The sequence below is a fragment of the Maylandia zebra genome, linkage group LG6 (assembly GCF_041146795.1).
Source record: "Maylandia zebra isolate NMK-2024a linkage group LG6, Mzebra_GT3a, whole genome shotgun sequence".
Lineage (NCBI taxonomy): Eukaryota > Metazoa > Chordata > Actinopteri > Cichliformes > Cichlidae > Maylandia > Maylandia zebra.
Genome location: NC_135172.1, coordinates 18,079,832 through 18,103,427, shown reverse-complemented (window position 1 = coordinate 18,103,427; position 23,596 = coordinate 18,079,832). Strand labels below are relative to the sequence as shown.

Here is a 23,596-nt window from a genome sequence, read left to right as displayed (position 1 = left end):
TTATTTATATAACCCCAAATCACAACAACAGTCACCTCAAGGTGCTTTATATTGTAAGGTAAAAGCCCTGTATGAGCAAGCACTTGACAACAGTGAGAAGGAAAAACTCCCTTTTAACAGGAAGAAACCACTGGCTGAACCAGGCTCAGGCAGGGGCAGCGATCCTTGCCATGCCTCGTTGGGGGTGAGGTTTAGGATTATAGTCCTTAATTTTGCAATATTGAATATTATTGTGTAAAATATCTTCTACAAAAGAAAAAAATGACACAAAAACAAAGCAAAAATGAGCAGGAAATGACAACAGAAGCATCTCAAGCTATAGCAGCATGCATTCTCTAAACTGAATGTGCGTGTTTTAACATAAATAATGCCCTGAAAGAGTTCCTGTAAGGGCCATAATACAAACTTTTTTGTAATATTTTGTCATTTGTGCTTATTCATACTCTTCTACTGACTTATTACGTCCATGCTGCAACCTGCGGGTTGTCTTGTTTACTTTTCGTTCTTTTTCCATCCTTCCTTTTTATTTCTTGTATTATCAATAACGAGTTTTCCTTGTGTGTAAGCAATTTAAATAAATCTTGGCTTTTTCAGTTTATTTTGAAAATTATGACAGGATGTGGGGTTGGTTGTGGCTGGCTTTACGCAGTATGTTGACGGGGAGCCTGAGCTCAGGTACAGCGCATCACACTCAGAGGGAAGAGAGAGAGAGGCAGAGGGAAGGATATTTATAGCCTAAAGCGAGGCTGCAGCGCAGAGATAAGGCTCGGAGCCAAGCCGCCGGCAGGCAGGGAGACAAGCTTAGGAAAACGAGGACGCGTCAAAATGAAACACTTCCTTACGGTTGTTATACTCGGGGCTGCGGTAGTCACCCTGGTCAGCGCGGCCAGTACCGACGGGGCGATCTCCTTCGAGTACCACCGCTATGAGGAGCTGCGGAAAGCGCTGGTGTCGGTGTGGCTGCAGTGTCCGACCATCACCCGCATCTATACCATCGGGGAGAGCTTCGAAGGCCGCGAGCTGCTGGTGCTAGAGATGTCCGACAATCCGGGGACGCACGAACCTGGTCAGTTTTACGCAAACACAAAGTCTGTTTCACACCGAACGCGCGGGACCATCACCATCCCCACTCCCTTTGTCCCTGCTTTCTGTCGTGGAATGAACTAATATAAATCCATTACCACCCGCTGGGATAACACAAATACATTATGCACTATTGCGCATAGCAGCAGTTTGGCTATGCCCTCATTTGTGTGTGTGTGTGTAAAGGTTATAGAAAAATGACTTGTGTCCCCGAGATAACAGCAGAGGAGGAGCGCAGGTGGGTCGTGCTGTGCGTAAAGGGGCGAGCGAGGGCCCCGCTGCATCAGTTCTGATGAATCTAGATAGTGGGATCAGCCGTGCAAAGCCGCCATTTTGCTGATTGATAATGATCTCTTTGCGCTTATCCCGATTCGTGATTCTTAGAAAACACCACAGATCGTGCCGTGACCTATTTGGAGGTGTTTCGAATTAGCCTTTCCAGCTTAAAAAGGAAGTTCAATTCAAAGGAAGGAGGCTTTGACTTAAATGGACCCATTAGTCATTAGCAGGGCTCTACAGTCATTATCATTACATCCCTATCTGCTTCAGTGCTCTGTACTATTTACTGGATGAAACAACAGATGATGAGTTTTACTGATGCGGTGCATTAGGCAAAACAACTACAGATGTGGTTAACCGCGTTTTAGATGCAATCCACCTTCTCCTTTTGCCAAATTTTCCTCTCCTAGATGGGAAACTTCCATTTTGGGAGGAAAGCTGCATCTTCAGACTCATCAGATGGCTTTCCAAAATATTTTAAATACAGAGGGTGTTTGTTCCAGGGCCCCAAATGATCATAAGCTCTGTGGAAAAACGACCGTGGTTAAATTTCCCCCGAATATGAGCCTTTATGCTTTCTTGGAAGGATGTCACTGAAACAATCTTTGGTTTCTTTATTTATTTTTAATCTTTTAGCTCTCTTTTTAAAATGCCAGACTTGGAATCCATGTCTTCATTTGTATATATGATGGTAAACATTAAAAACACCAATCCCTAACTGAGCATTGGCTTGTTTTTCACATACATTAGTAATAAAGTCCTTTTATCATTTTGACCTCTTAATCCAAACCTCACTGCTGACCCGCTCAGACTCATTGGGGTGCTTTAAGTATGGAAACAGTGAGAGGTACACTGCTGGTCCAACCCTAGCCTGTAGTTTATTTAACCTTTAATGAACATTTGGGAATGGTTTAGTGATTCCTAGCCAGCTCTCTCCAAATGGGAGCTTTAGCCATGATCTACTGCAGGAAATAATTAATTTCATTTCAGTAATCCTGAGCTAGAGTTTTCAAAGGAAAGCGGAAACTCGTTATATTGTAGCACAAAGGTAATATTTTGTGGGATTTATTTGTGTGGAGAGGTGTATCTTTTCTATGGGTGTATTTTTGCGTCGTTAATGGTGCACCACAGGTTTGGTGTGCCACTCCGCTCACATGGTCACAGAGTCTAATGACCATACATACTAAATAAGTCTGTAATAGTCCAGTGGGCGTACGCAGGCATGAGTCACAGTAGCGAGCCGTTATTACTACCAGATGAGTTTCCAAGCCGCTACTTCGCTAAACAGGGCTGGGGCCTCCCCTCCTCCTTCAGCCTTTTCCTTTTCCTCCCTTTCCTCCTCTCCCTCTGCATCTCTGCCGAGCAAAACATCCACAGAGGGCAGGAGCACGATGAAACAGAGAAGCGCAGAGGGAGAGGAGCTCCAGATGGGGCAGAGCAGAGTAAGAGGAGGGAACTGCGGATGTGTGACAAGAAGGATAAAACTCAAGCTTCCTTTAAGGCGTCCTGCTCATATTTTATTTGAGCCTGCAGTGTGTTCGAGCTAAGGTGGAGCCAAAATAGCTGTTGCCGGGGCAACAGATCGGCTTAGTGCACTGAGCCGACTAGCGGCTCGTGGTTGGCTGGCTGACTGTCTGGCTCAGGGAAGACCATGGTGATGGTTCTGAGCGGATGCATCTGTCAGTAAGCAGCCATCTGTCATGCGGTGCGGCACTGGACCTGCCTGTAGTCATAAATACTTGTAACACATTAGTATACATTCAGTGCCCATAGTGTGGATGGAGTCTGGATCAGCAGGTCTTTCTATATTTTCAATGGGTCACATTCTCACTCACCAAAACAGACCCCCGAACCCAAATTAGTGCCTGGTTTGCTCTCATTGATTTTGTTTCTCGCCTTTATGTTTGGTTATGTTGCTGGTGAAAAAAAAATCTGTAGCTGACAGCAATGCCTTCCCAGGAAACGAATGAACTCAGCAGAACACGAGGCAGCTAAGACCCACATATTTTCCTGCAGCAGTTTGTTGTCAACAAATCTTTTTAAAAAAAGGAGAGTGAGTAATGGACTGGGGTGTGCCAGGTGGACAGACACATGATTCAAACAAACAATACTGCACTGATTCCGCTGGATGTGCAGGTCTGCCTAGACACTTGTTATCTGACAAGCTTACCATTAAAAAGGGGTAAATGTTGCGTTTCCTGATTCTTTCTGCTGTCCACGGTGATACGACATCACAGGGCAGCGCTTCAGACCTGTTTCGAGTGCCATATATATGCGCTTTCAGCTTGGCATTTCCTTTAACATTGTATGATGGCATGAAAAGTTCAGGACTAGGCTTTTCATGGCTGAAACTACTTGGCATGATATGATACTTGAAAAGGAAACAGGAAGAGTGAAATGATTTGAGGAAAATGGCGTGTTATTCATTTACCGTTGACACCAGCCTGCCAGAAAGTGATCACATGTAGGCTTTTTTAAAAAAAGTCAAGTATTTTCATTTTTATGTATTCAGGTAGATTCATCTATGCCACTTCTCCACCATCCACCTTTTAAAAGGGAAACTGCTGCATTAAATCTGTCTGAATATAGTTAGGCTACTACCACCGCTTAAACTGTACATAAGAAACACGTGAATGTCCCTCAAAGTGCACATTATGTACTTTTGATACTCAAGGAGCCATTTGAGGATTGTTATTCAAACTAAAGGATTTGAATGCTTCCATCATTTGAAGGAGTCTGAATCTCACAGCTGGCTTATATTTAAGCTAAAAGCTTCTTTTCATCAGGGGAAATGAGGCTCTGGTTAAACTCTTTTGGCTCTCATGTCTGGAACCATTTACAATGTTTCTAACACCAGTAGGAGAAACCCTATATTGTAATATGCTTGGCTTTGTCTGAAGGTGAAAAAAATATGTCAGTATGAGGTACTGCTTGATCCAATCTGCTGTAGACCATCTCACGAGGTGGAAGATGTCATAAGACTGCACGGCCGTCTGTTTTATGATACGACAGTGAAAGTGTGAAATCCCCAGTGAGCACAGACTGAGATGCCCGGTTAAAGCATATAACAGGCAGACACACCGCTGAATATAACATATCAGATGACACTGGGTGTGTTGACTATAACCTGTCCTTTTCAATGCTACACGCTCCTGTTAGAAGACATTACGGTGGAGGGGAAGGGGATCTAAAATGAGGACATTTTGCTTCGTGTAGAGATGGTGAAAACAGCCGAGAGACAAGAGGTGCTGATGGGAAAAGGAGCTAAAAATGACAGGAATGATAATTGAAAAAACAGGAGCGTCACAGGAGTGCAAGTGTGATGAGGGTGAAGAAGAACACGGGGAGAATAAGGGAACAGCAGAAATGGAAAAAAATGGATGAAAGAAAGGCCAAGGCATCAGCCAGAGGTCATTCATTATACATCAGACACCCACAGCCATCTACCACCTCCTCCTCATTCTTCGCCTTCACTCTGCTCTGACATGTTTTTCCTCCATCTTCCACTGTCAGCTTTGCTTTTATTCTCACCCTTTCCTACACTTTTTTGTTCTTTGTTCCTTTTTTTTCCTCTCTTGATATTTTATTTATTTTTTGTTTCTTCATTTGCAGTTTATTTTTGTGTGGCTTCACAGCCGACATGTAGGCACTTCTCTCCCATGTCTTCAATCGTGGAATCCTGAAAGATTTTGATGATGTCCATGTCCTAAAAACACAAAAATCAAAAAACCCAGTCTGCTTCTAACACTTGTCAGTTTCTGAGGTATGTACAGAAGAGCAGATCCTTTTTCTTTTTCCCTTTTGGCAGGCGTCGGTTATAAGCAACTATAGCTCCCACAGGCTGTGAGAGTGCTCTTTCAGGAGAGCACAGCCATTAATGTGTAAATGAGAGGCAAAAATTGCACAAGTTCTATGTTATAGACTACAAATGTAGAGGCTTTGAAATCTTGGACGTGAGTTGTTGTGTTCTGAAAACAGTTTCACAGGTTTTTAGAAAGGTGTTTAGACACCAGCAGAAACTGGTGCATTCACGGGGGATAGGGGGAATCAAGCATTTACAGACTACAGCAGCGAATGAGCATCCGCATACCAAGAATTTTTTTATCGATGCCCATCCAAAAGAATCTAAAGCAAAGACTATAGATTAAAGATAATTGTCAGAATAAAAAATGACTTCATGTGGTAGAAATAAACTGAGCACTGGTGAGCTTTCTCTTGTCTTTGTCCATGTGTCTGTAATGTGAGCGTGTATATGAGTGTGTTTGTGTACCCAGGCACGAGACAGACGGACAGATGCGGAGTGAGAGTCTGTTTACTCGCTCTCCCAGTTCATTTATCTCCCTTAGAACCTGCCCCTGGCAGGGTTGCCACGACGACTGAGAGCGTGCTTAATGTGGTCATTCCCAAATGACGTTTGTAGCTGCAGCCATAATTACTCGGTCGCCTAGGAGACTTTAGTGCTGCTGATCATTTGTGACAAAGGTCGGAGGATGCATTGGATTTTGGCAGCGTCACATGTGTCATATTAACCTTTAGCAGCAGGGAGTGATTTAAAGTTAAAGAGCATTTGGAAACTCAAGTTTTTACTGAAGTTAAGTTGTGATATGTAAAATCCATGAAAACAGAGAAAGATGATGTGATGTTCTTCTTAATCAATTAGTTAGACTAAATTTTTAATGGTTTCATCTTCACCTCATTTGAATCACTGTAAAGTGAATCTGTTTTGGCTTTGGGATGTTTTCCACATGAAGGATGTGGCTGATCTGGACCTTTGTCATATTTTACATACTAGTAAAACCTGTTCAGCCTTACAAATTAAATATTAACTGCTTTTGTGAGTATCATATGTGGACTACTTAAAACATGTATGTACAAAAGTCTTGCACCAACCCTTGTTTCTTCTTTTCAGTTCAGCTGAATTGAATTTATATACTGTAGCACCAGTTCAAAACAACAGGAGTCCAACTTTCTTTTAATAGTTCTTTTAATTTGTAATAGTTCTCCAGACTTTCTGAAAGTCTTTTAAAGTTCTTCTTTTGACATTAGCTGCTTTTTCACTCATTTTTAATCCAGTCCTTGTACCTGGCTATTTTCAGATGGATGAAGAATCAGATACATCTTTTGTTTGCTAAGCAACTTAACACTGATCTATGAATCACTGAAGCACAAAAAGGCACCTTAGTCAAGAGGTGAACCGGTGTTTACATGTACCAGATGACTTAGCAAACATCCAGTTTGAAATTGTATCCGAATGCACTTTGTTACTAGCAACCTATCAAAAAACCTCATCATCTGTTCTAATTTCAAAGATAACAGATGGAATTATGATTTTGATACACTATATAATACCATCAGAAAGGCATCTGAAGGTTAACAGCGTCATGACAATGATCCCAGTACATAAAAACCATACCTGGATAGAAAAAAAACACAGTCAAGGATTGGCCTCCCAGAGCCTGGTGCATTGTGGGATCATCTTGACAGAGAACAGAACAAAAGGCACCAAACATCCAAAGAAGAGCATCGAGTGTCCTTGAAGAAGCCTGGAAACTGTTCCTGAAGACTACTTAAAGAAGTTAGAAGAAAACTGCCAACGAGAGTTCAGGCTGTGTTGAGGAACAAATGTGGTCACACCACATATTCACTTTCAAGCTTTAAAATAAAAAGAAACAACGGATGAATTCACATAGGAATGTTTCCTGTTATGAACTAATGCTATCACAGGTGACGTCTTACATTTCAGAAGTGAAGGGTCTCAGCTACATCAGTTTCATATGTTGAAAAATCCACATTTGCAGTTTCATGTGTGAGCAGTTTTTTACGCGGGTGTCAGAGTTAAAGCTCATTCTGACCTTAACAGAAAAGAGGAATAGATTGAGAAATAAGGGGGAGGGTTTGCATGTGTAAAAACAGAACAGATGGAGCTGTTATGAAGTGTTAATGAGGGTGAATCTGCAAAAAAACATATGAAAACAAATGACAGGCGTACTCCTCATGTCACCTCATAACTAGCTACATGAGTCTGCACATATATGGGTTCTAAATAAACATGCACAGCTCTGTAGTCTGCATGCTAACATGGAGTTCAACAGCATAAAAGCGTGTTTCGTAAGGGAGACGGGAAATGTCTCACGATACTGAGCATCTGTTTAATAGCTTGAAACACAGTAACTCATTTTTTGGCTGAATGCAACATCAAAGTGTGTGTGTTTGAGTGTGTGTGCACATGCATATGGCAGCTCTGTCGGGCTTCTGAAGGCTGTAAAAACAAAAACATCCAGCAACGCCAGGACAGAAAGAGTTAATTGCAGGCTTGAAATCATTAGTAGCAACTGTGAGGAGATTCAAACATTTAAAAATAACCTGACTACCAGATGTGGCTGGGTGGTGTGTGTGTGTATTACTCACGCATGAAGCTGCTGGCGTTACTCTACAAATACATGAAGAGTACAGCCAAAATGGATTTAAAAAGTCTTGAAAGCATTTTATACAATAATTTAGTTGTAGAAGAATATATATAAGATACACAGAATAATAATAGTCATTATTCTTTAGTGGAAAAATAAGGACAACGAAATGACCCAATCAGGGTAGAAGGAAGAACAATAAAAACACAGTTCTCAGTAAAACCAGCACCCTGCAGCGATTTGGCTTCAGCACACTTGGATACTCGCTTGCTTTTCAACATCTGCCATTCTCAAACTACATTTTATAACTTGTAACCGATCTGAACAAAAGACTTTGTTCTCGTGCAGCCGCAGAAAGCCATTAATCTTCGATTCATAGCCAATCAAAGAATGTTTACAGCTCGCTGCAGCTCATACGTTTTCTTCTTTGTCATTTTGTTAAAGGGCTTTAAATAGGTCCAATTTCAAACTTGTCCGTGTTTTGTATATATTTGTATAGATGAAGAGCCTAATTAGTATCTAAAACAGATGGTGGGATCATGTGGGTTTATTACAAGGCAAATTCACTGGGCTCAAGACAGAAATAGCTTTTAGATATGAAAGCAAGATCACCTTTGATAAAGAAAAGCAGATGCAGTTTTTCTACCCACGCACTGACGTGGCCAATAACAGTAAATCCACCAAATGGTACAGTGTATATTTTTAGATAAATACAAAGAAAGGAACCAAATTTAGAATCAACTCAGATCCAAGGTTCTCAAAAACAGGACAGGATGTTGAAATGTGCAAAACATAATCAGGATATCAGACTATGACCCTGGCGCAATACAGTAATATGTGTATTAAACACAGACGTTCAGTGAGCAAGGATAAAAGTACATTTCTTAAAGATTTGTCATCCAGTCACACAGGTCTAGATGCTGACTGGTAACTGTTCAGTGAGGACTAATGTGTATCCCCTGATCATTTGGTGAGGGGTGAAATTGCTCTACCAAAAATCATCTTGCGTTGAGGCAATGTTGCCTGCAAACACTCAGCATTTACTTTTCAAGCTGTAGGGAAAAATTAGAAAAACTGACACAAAGCAGAAACATAAGCCGTCCACCTTCACAGTTAAAGTTGCATCTTTTTGGTCTCAGTGGTAAGCACATCTTTTACCTTTTCTTTCTTTTTTTTAAATACTGCTTAATAAGTTGTTGGTGAGTGTTTGCAGACAAGGTGGCAAGTTTCCATGACAACTACAAGTGACCAGTACACAGTTTTTACTGTTGACAAATCCATTATTTGCAAAACATAAATGTTTTAAAAATCTGAAATGTAACTGATAACAAATGAGTGGCTGCGGCTCTGGAGGTAAGCAGGTCATCTAATAATCGCCAGGGTTGGTGGTTTGATCCTTGGCTGTTACAGTCTGCATGCCAAACTGTCCTCATCAGATTGTGAATGCGTGTGAATGTTACAAAGAAGGAAAAAAGTGCTCGTATGATTGTGTGTGTGTGTGAACGAGACTTGTTGTTTGAAGTGCTTTGAGTGGAAAAGTTGAAATAAGAAGCAGTCCATTTGCCGTTTACCCACTTTTCTGGTGATCTGAAGAGCTCACTGTGGTGAAGATTGGCTTGTAAAACCTTTAAAAGCTTTTGAAAAAAATCCAAAATTAGATTGGCATTTGAACCTGCCATGTACGGCCTCCTGCCTCATTTCAGACAAACACCTTCATATTTAATAGACGTAAAAGACGTAATAATAAAATACTATCCCCAAGTGTAAAATACACTGATAATTTGGTAACTGGAATGACTTTAAGTGACTTTGTTAATTAGTAGGTTTTAATCAATCATCAGTAATCATAGTTGGTGACTGTTAATCAGTGATTTGGGGAATTAATTTTGGTGTTTTGAGTTAAATTCTCTCTCAAACCCATCATCAGCAGGCTCCTCGGTGCCACGTGTCTGACAGAACAGTGTGTGACACAGTCGCTGCTTAATCCACTGTGTCTCTCTCATTATTGTCCAGAGGAGCACTGGGCTCGACGTTTGATATGATGTAACCTTTCTGTTGATGAGTCAGTGTGTTCGTCACTCCTCGAGCGTGGACGTCCTCTGTGTCCACGATAACTTCCATAACAAATCATAATGCGACCTGTTTGGTCCCGAGGAGATAACAGATTGTTTCCATGATGGTTTCCCGCTATAGTGTCGATGTGGCCAGCTGTATGTGTGCATTTTTTTCTTTTTGTGAGATTACGTGAGAGTGGTTTATGCTGATTCATTGTCAGCTTTGTCAAATCCTCCTCCTTTGTGAGATGTGTGTTCAGTTCTGCCTCTCGGCCAAAAACCTGCTCTTCACAACAGGGATGGTTACATTATGTCCAGTCACAGTTACGTCTGTGTGACAGTGACTCAACAGGAGCCTTCTGGTTTCTTGCAGGTGAGCCTGAGTTTAAATACATCGCCAACATGCATGGCAACGAGGCGGTGGGCAGAGAGCTGCTCATCTACCTGGCTCAGTACCTGTGCAACCAGTACCAGCAGGGCAACGAGACCATCATCGATCTCATCCACAACACCCGCATCCACCTCATGCCGTCAATGAACCCCGACGGCTTTGAGAAAGCCGCCTCACAGGTGAAGAAACAGCACGTAAAAATCACTTTTTGAACTTTACGTCTGGACAGTTTAAGCTTGCAGCCCTGCAAACAGTCATTTAGGAACCACAAGTCTTTAAATTACACCTACACAGCAAGAGCAGCATCTATTAAAGCTCCAGACACTGTCTTTTAATCTGTCCCCATCTCATTTCTGTTTACTGTGCAGTCCGGAGAGATTAAGGACTGGTTTGTGGGCCGCAGTAATGCGCAGGGGGTGGATCTAAATCGTAACTTCCCTGATCTGGACCGCATCATCTACATCAACGAGCGGGAAGGCGGAGCCAACAACCACCTGCTGCAGAACATGAAGAAGGCTGTGGATGAAAACACCAAGGTAAAACAAACTGACTTACTGATTACAGGATAAGGTGGCCGTTATTTCTTACTTACCATGAAAAGACTGAAGTAGCAATAATAATGCTAAGACTCAAATGTTTGAGTCTTATTCACCCTTTCTGTGTCACTCAGAAACAAGCTAATTCAAGCTATGTAATAAATATGCTTATATAAGTTCATTAATAAATGATATTAACATTGAGAACTTTATTTTAAATATTTTTAAGAAATGTTGCACAGAAAGGAATAAATAGTCCATTTGCTCTGGTCTGTTTTCATGTGTGGATTGCTGAACATCTGTGGGTATCTACGGGACATTTACAGTAGAAGGATGGAAAATGTGAGGTTGAACCAAAGCTGCTATAATCAAAAGTGTATAATATAACAAAGCTAGTAAATGAATGGCTAAATGAAGGGTTGCCAGCTCAGTGGGGAATCAAAATCCCCCCAAAATTGACCCTTGGTATAGTGGGGTGTCCACTGTGTGTGTGTGTGTGTGTGTGTGTGTGTGTGTGTGTGTGTGTGGGTGGCATTTTTTGTGTGTGCATGTGCAGAAATGATGAATTGATAACTAGCAATTCAAAAATGGCATTTTCATTTATTATTACCCCTTTCATGTTCATTCATCAAAAGTAACCAAATTTGATGGGAAATCCTTTGAATATTAAGTAATTTGATTACTTGTAAATTCTAATTTTGTGACATACGTACATGAAATTTAATGGAATCTAATCAAATTAAATTGACTTGACTGGCATGCATTCAGTTTATACCAAGCATATTTTCCTTAATGATTAATCAGTTGAATAAATACAACTTTGATTTGATATATTTCAACTGCATTTTATTCAAAATTATTGTACCATGTTTATTGAGGGTCAAGAATCCTTTTTTTGAGTTTGTGTAGGTCGAAGGTGATATTGCTTTAGACATTTATTATCTAAACATTATTGTAATTGTAATTTTTTTAATGTTTCACATTTGCAGCTGGCTCCAGAGACCAAGGCTGTGATCCACTGGATCATGGACATCCCCTTCGTCCTCTCGGCAAATCTGCATGGAGGAGACGTTGTGGCCAACTATCCATATGATGAAACCCGCACTGGTACACACACACACACACACACACACACACACACACACACACACACACACACACACACACACACACACACACACACACAGTATAAGGACATTTATATCACATGTTAGAGTCCATTTGAGTTTTATTGAAGCCTATTCCCTCCACTGAAAAGAAAAAAACATTATAAAACACTGGCGCTGCTCTTCATCATCATCATCGCAGATATGATTCCTGATGATGCGACCCAAATATCCACATTTAAAACTTCCCAAACAGAGCAAGTGAAGTTTTTGCTTCGCCTTTAGTAGAAGAGATCACTCCCACACCTGTTTTTCCTGTTTGGGTTGTTAAACTGTATGTAAACTGTTCCTTTCTTTCATGTGAGGATGTTTATCAAGATAAATATTTGAACCGTTTATGTAACAGCAAACATTTTAGTCCCTTTTCTTTAGAATGCCGTAAATTTGATTTAAATCAGATGGAAAATCTTTCCACCGGCCGGTTCCTCTGCGTCATCGCTCAAAGCAAACAAAATGTGTTGAGCAGGCACACGTTTTCTGCTAACACTTCATCATAGCCGCTCTCTAAATGGCGAGCGCTTGTTTGTTCTCTTTCCTCTCATTAAGGATCCACGCATGAGTACAGCGCCAGTCCGGATGATGTGATGTTCAAGTCTTTGGCTAGAGCCTACTCCATGTATAACCCCGTCATGTCCGATCCTCACCGAGCCCCGTGTCGCAAGAACGATGACGACTCCAGCTTCAAAGACGGCATCACTAACGGCGGGGCCTGGTACAGTGTGCCTGGAGGTAAGAGGCAACTAAAGCATACCTCTCAATAAGGACTTTCTCCCTTGATTGCTCAGTATGGCCAAGCCACCAGCTCTCAGAAGAGTCCTGGTTGCGCCAAACCTCTTCCATCTGAGGCGTCTGTGCTCATGGGAACTCTGATGCAGCAGAAAAGTTTTTGTAGGCTTCCCCAGATCTGGGCTTTGCAACAACCCTGTCTCTGAGCTCTCTAGGCTGTTAATTTGAGCTCACAGTTTTTGCTGTGATATGCATTGTCAGCCACGAGGCCTTCTATAGAGAGGCAATTAAATTTACCACAGGTGGACTTCAGTCAAGGCGTAGAAATGTCTCAGCAACGGTCAAGAGAAACTGGAGGGATTGAGCTAATATGTTTTTTTGCAATAGGCTTGAATTCTTATGTAGATGTTACCAAAAGCGGGCAGTATGGTGGCACAGTGGTTAGCACTGTTGCCTCACAGCAAGAAGGTCCTGAGTTCAATTGCACCATCAGGTCTTTCTTTCTTTCTGTGTGCAGTTTCCATGTTCTCCCTGTGCTTGCGTGGGTTCTCTTGAGGTACTCTGCCTTCCTCCCACAGTCCAAAGACATGCAGTTATTGGGGTTAGGTTAACTGGTTATTCTAAATTGCCCATAGGTGTGAATGTCTGTCTGTATGAGTTAGCCCTGCGACAGACTGGTGACCTGCCCAGGGTGTACCCTGGCTCTCACCCTAAGACTGCTGGGATAGGCTCCAGTGTGCCCGCAACCCTGAAAAGCCAAAGAGAATGGAAGGATGTTACAAAAATTCTGTTTTCAGTTTGTCCGTATGGGGTAGTGTGTGTAGATTAATGAGGAAAAAAAGAATTGATGGCATCATGCTGCAACATAACAAAACTGAACAAGGTGACGTGGGTGTGAAGACTTTCTCAAGTCACTGTATTTAACTATGTATATTGTTTTCAGGTAAATGGTTAACCCATTTTCAAATATATAATCCTGAATTCTGTTGACTTTTTCGGTTTTGCTTTCTTTCTCTCTGCGGTTTACAGGAATGCAGGATTTCAACTATCTCAGCAGCAACAGTTTCGAGATCACTCTGGAGCTCAGCTGCGACAAGTTCCCCAATGAGGAAACGCTGAAGAGCTACTGGGAGCAGAACCGCAACTCGCTCGTCAACTACATCGAGCAGGTAGGCAGGACTCTAAATACAGATGCCATAAATCACGGTTTGCAGTCTCTTCCATTTGCACAGCTGACCCAGAGACAATACCAATGCTTGCAATCTCAAGTCTATAAGTGCTAATGCTTGAAATAAACTGCAAAATGTGTCATCTATAAGAGCAAAATTGACCTTCACAGTCACAACATATTTTCAGATCATAGGTTGGATCTGGCAGGATTTATGTGACTAATTCTGCTAATGGAGGTGAAAGAATCGTGACTTTGATGGTAAAAAGGAACCACATAATCGGACACGTAATGCAGCCTCACGCCGTCAGAGTTGCAACTGCCCATCCAGACGTCAGACACTAATTTGTGGTGATGCCACTTCTTCCTTTGTTTGCTCACAAGAGATTGCTCAACCAGAAAAAGCTCTATATTTATTAAATGCTCAATGCTCTGCTGAGGACACTGTTACATTACATCTTCTCCACCAAAAACGAACAAATCTTTTACACCTGAAAAAATGCTGCCATCAGTCCTAGAGGGAACATGTTCTTCACGTGTCAATGTGCGCATTGTGTGCAGGTTCACCGTGGTGTTAAGGGCTTTATCCGTGACCTTCAGGGCAACCCTATTTCCAATGCCACTGTATCTGTGGAGGGTATTGACCATGACATCACCACAGGTAAATTCACACAATTCACAAAGCACAAGTGCTATCACAGCTTTTGCTTGCTCCATGTGAGAAATATAACGGAGAGATGGTGCAATGCCTCCATCTCGTGGATAGTGTGGGTACTGCAGTTGTTGCTCGGAGCTGCTCTGAGCATCAGTGTGTTGGTTAAACACATTTTAATAAGACAATCTGTATTTTATAGCCAAAGATGGAGACTATTGGCGCCTACTGGCTCCAGGAAACTACAAAGTGGCAGCCTCTGCCCCTGGATACCTGACTGTCATCAAGAAGGTGGCTGTACCCTACAGCCCTGCAACCAGGGTAAGACACACAAACAAATGACCCATCACATTCCCTGTGGGGTCCTTTATCTTTCCAGAAGGTAACCTGAGTGGAAGTTTCCCAGCCATATTTTCTGGATCTCTAAACCCTACACCTATATGAAAATATACAATCTAGAATAAGTCACTGAACCTTGGTCCCTCCAGCAGACACCACAAACACATCAGATGCTGGATGTCTGACTAATGTTGGCACCGCCTACGTAATAATGTAAGGTCTCGGTTGAAGTGTCTGTTCACAATAAGCCACTAAACGTTTAACAGCTGTTAAGTGCTTAGTATGAGTAACAAAGGGAGGAGAGTTTGTTCACTCAGAAGCCCTCATGTCAAGCTGCATAGGACGGAATTTGTAGGGCAGAATTTTTAAAGTCTGCAAGCTACCAAGTGAGTCTGCAGCAGAAAAATGATTATGAGTATTTAAACTGAATTCTATTCAAAATCAGTCTGGATTGCATATTCTTGATAAAAGATATCAGAGTCTCTATTTTTTTCTTCTTACCAGCCCTGTTAACAATCTTAAGATTGCCCAGATTAATTTCTAGAGAACCAGTTGTTTTCCTGTCATGGAGGATGCTTTAGTTTATCAACTAATAGCTAAAGAATCTTTTCAAAGCTTCCAGTTGCATCACAGAGTCTTTATTATCAGATGGAATCAGTTCTGCTATTTTTGAACTTCTGCCCAGACTTTTCAGGACATTAAAAACAAGGACAAACAGATGAAAAAGCTGAAGTAATAACTGCACTAAACACTGCTGGAACTGTGCAAATTTTAAAAGAGAATGAATCGCGCACTGAAGGCACAGGAAAATGGCTACTTTTAGAGACCTTCATAGATTTCTTTTTGACATACAAGACATTTTTATCCTTTTTTCAGATGTCTGCGCTTATAGATTGCATTCGATTTTATTGCATATGTGCTAAGACAGTAAAGATGTTATTATTATGTTGATATGGTCTCATATGGGGGGTCATGATAACCCTGTTAGTGTTTTAAGATAATAATAATAATAATAATAATAATGGATACTTTATTGATCCCCATGGGGAAATTACTTGTTTTTCTCTGCATTTGACCCATTCACTCAGTGAAGCAGTGGGCAGCCCACTAAGCAGGCGCCCGGGGAGCAGTGTGTAGGGACGGTACCTTGCTCAGGGGTACCTCAGGGTAGCCTGAGGTACCCCTGAGCTGGTGTCAGTTGTAGTTTAATAGAATTGTCTTCCAACCGGCCCTGTCCTGGTCGATGGTGCTGCTACATCGCTGCTACATCGCTGTTCGATGCTGCGATCTGTTCTGAGTCAGTAAAAGCCTGGAGAGAGATCAAAGAAAGCAGTGATATTCATCTACATGTGGCCACCTGTAACTGTGGATTAAGTGCGATGACACCAACTGAGCTCAAGAAGTGCAGAAAACCTATCATATAGACCAAATACACCTATCATAGTTTATATGTTAAACTTCAACATATAAACGACTCGTGTGTCATACTGAAACGTTTGGTGTGATTCCGGTAAATACAGCTCCAGTATTCCTTTTAACCTAGAGGTATGAGCAGGAGAGCAATGTGTCATGACTTAGCAAATTCTGAACATTTTAGTGACCAATAAATCACTGTGATTTTTACTTTCCACAATAATAAGTTTCCACAATAAAACACACCTTTCAGCTTTTCATGTATTTTGAAATTGTTTTTTTTTTTTTGGAGACCTGGAGTGTAAATGTGCCTGTTTCTAAAACCCTTTGGATCATCTTCTGTTCCGTCTGTAGACGTGACAATAAACACAAAAAGGTTCTGCTATTCTTTATAGAGCAGGTTTGAGATGTATTTTTTTCATTTCCAAAAAACTAATACATATTTTACATATTGGAATTAAAGAATAGCAACAAAATATCCAGTATTGATTCCATCCTAATGCCTGCCTGTCGATACAATCAATGTTTGGATAGAGAAAATAGGAAAAAAAGCAACATTTGAATGAATGAATAGAAAAGTTTCTAGTTAAAGAACAACTTACAAAACCAACACATTAGCTCCAAAGTCCGTTGGATCCTCCTTGGTTCTCAGCTGCTGTATCTTGTGTGTCTCAGGTGGATTTTGAGCTGGAGTCCCTGATGGAGAGGAAGGAGGAGGAGCGGGAGGAGCTGATGGATTGGTGGAAGATGATGTCAGAGACACTGAACTTCTAACGATTTTGTCTCGCTGACGATCGGAGCATCCACAATTCGATGTAATATAGTCAACGTTCTGTGTGCCCGTCCGCTCTGAAAAAGAATATATTGTCTCTTCTTCTACTTCTTTCTTTTGATTGTGTTCTCTCCATTCTTACTTTAATTAATTTTGTTGTTTATTAATGTAAGAGTTTGCCTCACACTCCTGTAGATTGTTTGAATATCCTGCGCGCGCAGTGAAAGACAAAAGGAGGAATTTGCAGGCAACTTGCTGGCAGTGAGATTGGTCTTGACTTCCGTGGTATTGTGTTCTTTATCGTACACGTGATTGGTAACCATGGCACTCACCTATATATCCAATGAATGACTGACTGAGTAATAATGTATGTAAAAGATCTGTTTACATGGTTGCCACATGGCTCTGTCTATAAGTATTCATTTCCCCTCCTGTTTTAAATGTCTCTGTTTCTCCAGGCTTTAGTACCAATACATACACAACGCTACTACACACGAAACCTTCCAAGTCTGAGTAGCTGTAAACACACACTCTGATACTCGTGCTGTTTTTTTCCTGTAAAATAAAGCCGATGTCGCACTACGGTACTGAGATAATCAGGGACATTGAAAACACTGTAAAATCACTGTAAACATCATATTGTAAACAGTCTATACAGGCAAGCTAGTTTCCATATACGTTATTGATGTTACGATTTTTTTAAAACTGCAGCACAGCTTTGATTCCAGCACAAGATGAATGGTTATAATATTATAATATATACTGTATTTATGAACTAGGTATAGCAAGAAAAGTTTTTTTTGTAACTAAAAAAATATGAAGAACCACGATCATGACACTAATAAATCAGTCAACCCAAAGCCATTCCTTTGTATGTGCACTACACAGGAAATACTGTAAAACATAACGAAGGAAGATTCATGTTTACTGCAACATGAATCTTTTGAGTGGACAGTTGGCTGACTTACATGGATGCAGTTCACTTCATTTTAGAGCTCAGAAAGGATTTATTGAATGTATGGCTATGGAAATGGTTTAAACAATGTAAAGAATAAACAAATCAATAAAACTCCCCTCTTTATGTTGTCGAACTGCCGTCTGGTCTCTTTTGTTTCAGCTCTTTTTGGGTGAGAGCAACTGCAGTTGTTCACTTCTTAATGAGGCTGATGGATGGGAGCAAATGGGTAAGGCTAAAGCCTTTATTACCGTAGGTTTTCATTAAAAGCTCAAAATAGCCCCTCTATTTTGAGCTTTTTACTTTTTTACAGGGATAATTTGGAAAGCATTTGCTGTTTGCAAGGAAATGGAGAAACAGTCCCTAAAAATAGGCCCGATGGCGAGATGCCACAGTGGATTACAGGGGAAACATTCAGCAGAAGTTTTGCATTAATGCCTCAAATCTGTTAACAAAGTCATTTTATTTATGGTTTCTTTATTTCCTCATGAGCAAAAGAATTTCACTTTATGATGTCAGCTCATCTAACAGCATATAGTTTTAGGTTTTCAGTGCTCACAGCTGTTGCCATAAGGTGTTGCTTACGGATGGTTGGAGAAGTTACCGCCTATAATTATAGCAAACACCCATCCGTGAAATGGTCATATAACAATCACTACTGCAAATTCTGACTTACCAAACCAAGTTTGATGTTCTGGTACAAGCACGTGCCTGTTTGATTATTGTATAAGAAGATGATGTTTGCATTTTAAACATTTTACAGCTCAAATAAGATGAGAATATAAAATTCTGATGTAGATTTCTATTCTGTTTGAGTGCAGCAACGCTGTGCATCTCTCTGACTTGGTAACCTTTTAGCCTTCTCTTTTTTTTATAGAAACAGCTCATTTCTGCATAAACTTAAACTTATGTTATAGTTTATGAATTTATTGGTAAAAAGCAAAAACAATTAAAAAAAATGGGAAGTAAGATCATTGCAGGAGCTTCTCGATCTTGTATACCAGCAGTATAGCAATGTTCAAACGAGTAAGAAAAAAGAAGTTTTATAAATCAGGATACTAAAAAAATGTTTAATTCAAAAGAAAATGATTTTGTTACATTCAGAATTTCTGTTAAACACTGAATGTAATTATTTTGTTTTTGTAAATATTTTATTAATATTAAGGTTGGTTACAGTGGACATCATCTCTAAATTGTGTTGGCATGGACTCAATTTCTGATGTCAGTTTGACTCTTCTAATCACTTTACATATATCGTTTTTTCCCCCTTGCACATTAATGCATAGTGCAGTGGATTCATGCAATTTTAGCAACTCCAAACTGAGGTCTAATCAGGCAGAATAAGTGAAAACAGATGTGTGGGTGTGACTGACCTTTAACAAACAGCAATGAGAACAAGTAAGAAACAGTGAGCTTGTGTTTTCATGGATTTGTTCACTTAACCACTTCACTTTGACTGCGCATCTGGTGAGGAGTGACGTTTAACTAATGCTCAGTGTGCCCATATAATGCCTGGCAGATCAGTAATTTCTAAAATACTCATTAACTGAAACCGGCACAAATGACTACGTCACATTCATCTTTATTCCCCATCCTGATGCTCAGATTGAAAGATCTGTTTGTCTCTCCCTCTCCTCTGTGTGCGTGTACGGAGGTGGGTGTGGTCCAGAGAGGACACACCTGTTGTTGGCATGGCAGCTTTTTGTCTTTCAGTGACAGCACTTAAACCTGACTCTTGTCTGCACTCACTTTTAGATTGTGGCTCTACTCACATTCAGCCTGTATAGCTCAGGCATCTTTGAACTGCTTTCCCGACCCCTTTGTCAGCTCACAGTGCTTCTTGAATATATGAGATATATGAGCCAGCCTTGTACTTACCTGTAAATCTGACTGAACCACTCTCACACCAACACTCCCAGAAACGTGCCTGTTCTGTAGCTAAAGGAGGTTGGGATGTTGGCCCTGTGGTAAAAGCCTTTTTGAAACTTACCTGAACGCCTGTCTGGAGATACTTAGCTCAGTGTAACTTTACTTTGATATTACAGCTTATTTATTCTATACCATATATTTACCTCCACAAAGGGCAGATCCGATTTGATTTAAAGCAGCCTGTGTTCACTGACTCAGAAGTCTGTTTTTACAGAAGGACATCTGATATTTCACAGCAGGAAAAACGCTGTCCAGTGCTAAAATTACAGATGGATGAATTCCACCAAGTTTCACGGTTCTGGTTTCTGCTGGCTCGCTTTCCTTCTTTCCTAACTTACAAGGATTTCTGAAAAGATCAGAGCCATCAATAATGTCATTAAAAGCATCTGTGCTTCATATTAGGACTAAAACCTGCTGTCAAAAGACCCCTTCACTTCCAAGTTCTTGGATTGAAATTGCTTGCCTAGTCTAATAAGTTATGAATCTTGAATAAGGGAGGACATAATTTATGTGAGATAGACAAGCCAGTGCCAGTGTTTGACTTCAGCTTTGTGTTTAGATATAAATCTTACTGCGTGCTTGTACATATTGTGCCTTCATATTGGTAGAAAAAAATGGCCTTAAGCATTGTTATCTAACTTTCACTCCCTGCAGTCACACACACACACACACACACACACACACACACACACACACACACACACACACACACACACACACACACACACACACACACACACACACACCTAGCAAGGGTGGCACTTTTAGTCCAACTATGCGGTTGAATCAGCTGTTTTAGCATTAGATGCTAACTCTGCAGATCAATGGCAACCTCGGTCTATTACTCATACCGACCCTATTAGCATCTGCTATTAGCATCTTGTCATCAATACCATTGATCAAGCTGCTCTGACTTCAGGGCAGAGCGGGACACAGAGGGGACCTGCTGAGAGAGAGAGAGAGGGAAGAGGACATTAATCTGATCAGTCAAACGTGATATTAGACAGCTCCTCCCTCATCAATAATGCAGGAAGACCTATTTGTTTTGGCACTGGGGCCAGTAAAAATGTGATGACACTGTGCTGGTAATTAGTTAATTATTGGACTGAAGTAATCAGCAAATATTTTGATAAGTGTTGGAGCGATTTATAACAAAAAATAGGGGGTCGGCTTCTTGTTTATCATTTATGAGGTTCCAATGTTGACGTTTGACTAGAGAAAACAGCATGGAGGTGTTTATCGTGACTTTTACTGATTTATTTGAAAACAGATTCAGTTTTACTGCATTTCAGAAATGTTCTTTCTGTACACACACACACTTAGAAAACCAGGACTTTTATGAATGCGTTTGTTTGGTTGCATGTCTAATTTTACACTCCTGCTGCCACAGCTCGTCTTTGTCATTACTTCTTAAATCCTGCAGATGACAGTAGTGTGCTGACGACCTGACAAATCACAGAGAGAAGAAGTGTTTGCACACGAAGACTACAATCTTCTAAAGGTTTCTGCACCCTCTGTAAAGGTTCACCATCAAACTCTCAGTCATTAAACCATTAAGTCACAAATCTGATAAGTCACAGCCTGATTGCATTTGTTGTTAAAATGTTTGGCTTATTTTTAACAAAGTTAGACTGTTTGTTTTAAAAATGACCCAAGAATGATTTGGTAAGTAAAAACTAAAAAATATAGACCTGTTTTATTCTCAGGTTCACTGAAAGTATGTAATGCAGCCTTGTCTTCATACAAATGGTGGAGGAGTAACTGATCTGTCTCTGCTCCTTCTTTTGTGATACATGTGTAAGGAGTGGTAACGATAAATCACACCTCAGAACCTGTATATATGTAATCTATAATAATGCTAAAACTCCTTGATTATTAGAGTTGCAATGATCTATATCGACTTGTTGATTTATATCAGCCTACAGGTGAATAAGATGGTAAATAAGCTGTGAGAGAAGGAGAGCGGGCTCAGAGGTTCAGTACATACATTTCTTTCACACTCCCAATTTTTTTTTTACTCGGTAACTTATTTTTTTGTCAAAATTTTAAAACTTGTCTTCAGCTGAGTTCATGCTGACTCAGTTAAAATTATTTGAGACGCAACAAGAACATTTTCTGAACTTTAAAAGCTCCACTCAACAAGAACTGTGGGCACATTTTGATATCTCAAACTGGTGGTATTAACTCTGAGCTGAAACTGGGTTTGATCTTTGATATGAGGATTTCTCCCTTCTGTTCTCTGTCAGGATGATCCCACACCGCTTCAGTAATGTTGAGGTGCGTGCTCTGGTGAGGCCAATCCATGACTGATAGTGTTATATTGTGTGTTTTTCTATCCATCTTACTCTAATAGCAGTTTGGGATCATTTGGCATGCTGAAAAAGAAGCCAATTAGATGCTTTCCAAATGTTGGATCAAAATCTTCCAAATTACACTTTTTCTGTCTATAATTCCATCAAATTTGACCTCCAACACTACTGTCCAAAATCAAGGCCCAAATCATAACAGTGCACTGCTGTACCCCTCTCCTGACCTACTGGTGACAATATGAATACAAATGTCAAATTTGCCTCTCACACTGTGTTATCTTTTGCATTTTTAATAGATTCAAATAAAGAAATGTGAATAAATGATGTGGTTTTTTTTCAACAGGCTGCTATCAACAAAGGGTCTCAAGATATGGTTTAAAATGTGATCTTTGTTTAACTTTTTACACAGTCTATGGTCTGTCGCTTGACTTCAGTTAACAGGAACTTCTTTCTCAGTTTTGAGAAAAACATTGGTTCTCACAATGTGCCAAAGCTGATTTTGCAGCTAAAAGATCTTTGTACAGCAAATCAACCCTCACTCACTCACTCTCTTCTCTCGCTCTCTCTCTCTCTCTCTCTCTCTCTCTCTCTCTCTCTCTCTCTCACACACACACACACACACACACACACACACACACACACACACACACACACACACACACTGCATATTTCTATAGCCTTTCTGAAAAGAAGCATATCTGCAGTAAGCAGAGGCCAGAGCACACACACACACGTTGATCATACAGCTGCGTTACCATATCTCTGAGGACATTGCATTGACTTATATTAAGTTCCTGGAGCTTTACCCTAGTGTAGTCTTACATTACCTTAAATCAATTCTTCTAAAATTTGGTAAATCATGTTATGAAAACTTGCTTTTTTGCCCCCCAAAACAAAGCTGAGCCTCCACGTTATAACAGCGTAAATAGATTTATGTCCCCATAACACGAGTAATACAAGTGCACACCCAATACCAAGTTCCAGAAGAAGAGCAATGTCAGCAAATGGCTACTGTACACACACACACTTTCAGCATCTTCAGCTTTCAGAGAAGCAAGGTGGTTGGTCTGTTAAGGTGGTCTCACTCGGTGTGTGGCGCTGTCTGTTACTGTTCCCCAAATTCTAACTCGACATTCAACTCAACTTTCTTCCTCCTTGTTCAGTAATGACAAAATTACCGGATCAACAAAAAGTTGTTTTTTAAATTAAAAAACAAAACAAAAACGTAGATATTAGTTCAATAAGTCCAAGTGAGTGTCATAAGGTGAGGACGATGATAGAAAATCACAATCTGAACAAAATTCAGACAATAATCTTGTGTCTGGATATTCTTCATTTAATTTCATATTGTAGATAAAGAACAAACAAAAAACTAAATAATAACCCTTAACCCAGTCGATAAAAATGTGGAGCATAA

At 40.5% G+C, this 23,596-nt stretch overlaps 1 protein-coding gene across 1 annotated transcript; it reads left to right on the top strand.

Moving 5' to 3' along the window:
- The first annotated feature begins 688 nt into the window (after positions 1–688).
- cpe (carboxypeptidase E) lies at positions 689–18,077 on the top strand. The gene is made up of 9 exons (XM_004549277.5): positions 689–1,066; positions 10,197–10,393; positions 10,583–10,750; positions 11,740–11,857; positions 12,463–12,645; positions 13,672–13,811; positions 14,372–14,471; positions 14,665–14,783; positions 16,890–18,077. The coding sequence occupies exons 1-9, from the start codon at positions 826–828 to the stop codon at positions 16,986–16,988; spliced, it is 1,365 nt and encodes a 454-aa protein (XP_004549334.3). The 5' UTR covers positions 689–825; the 3' UTR covers positions 16,989–18,077.
- Positions 18,078–23,596: the final 5,519 nt, after the last annotated feature.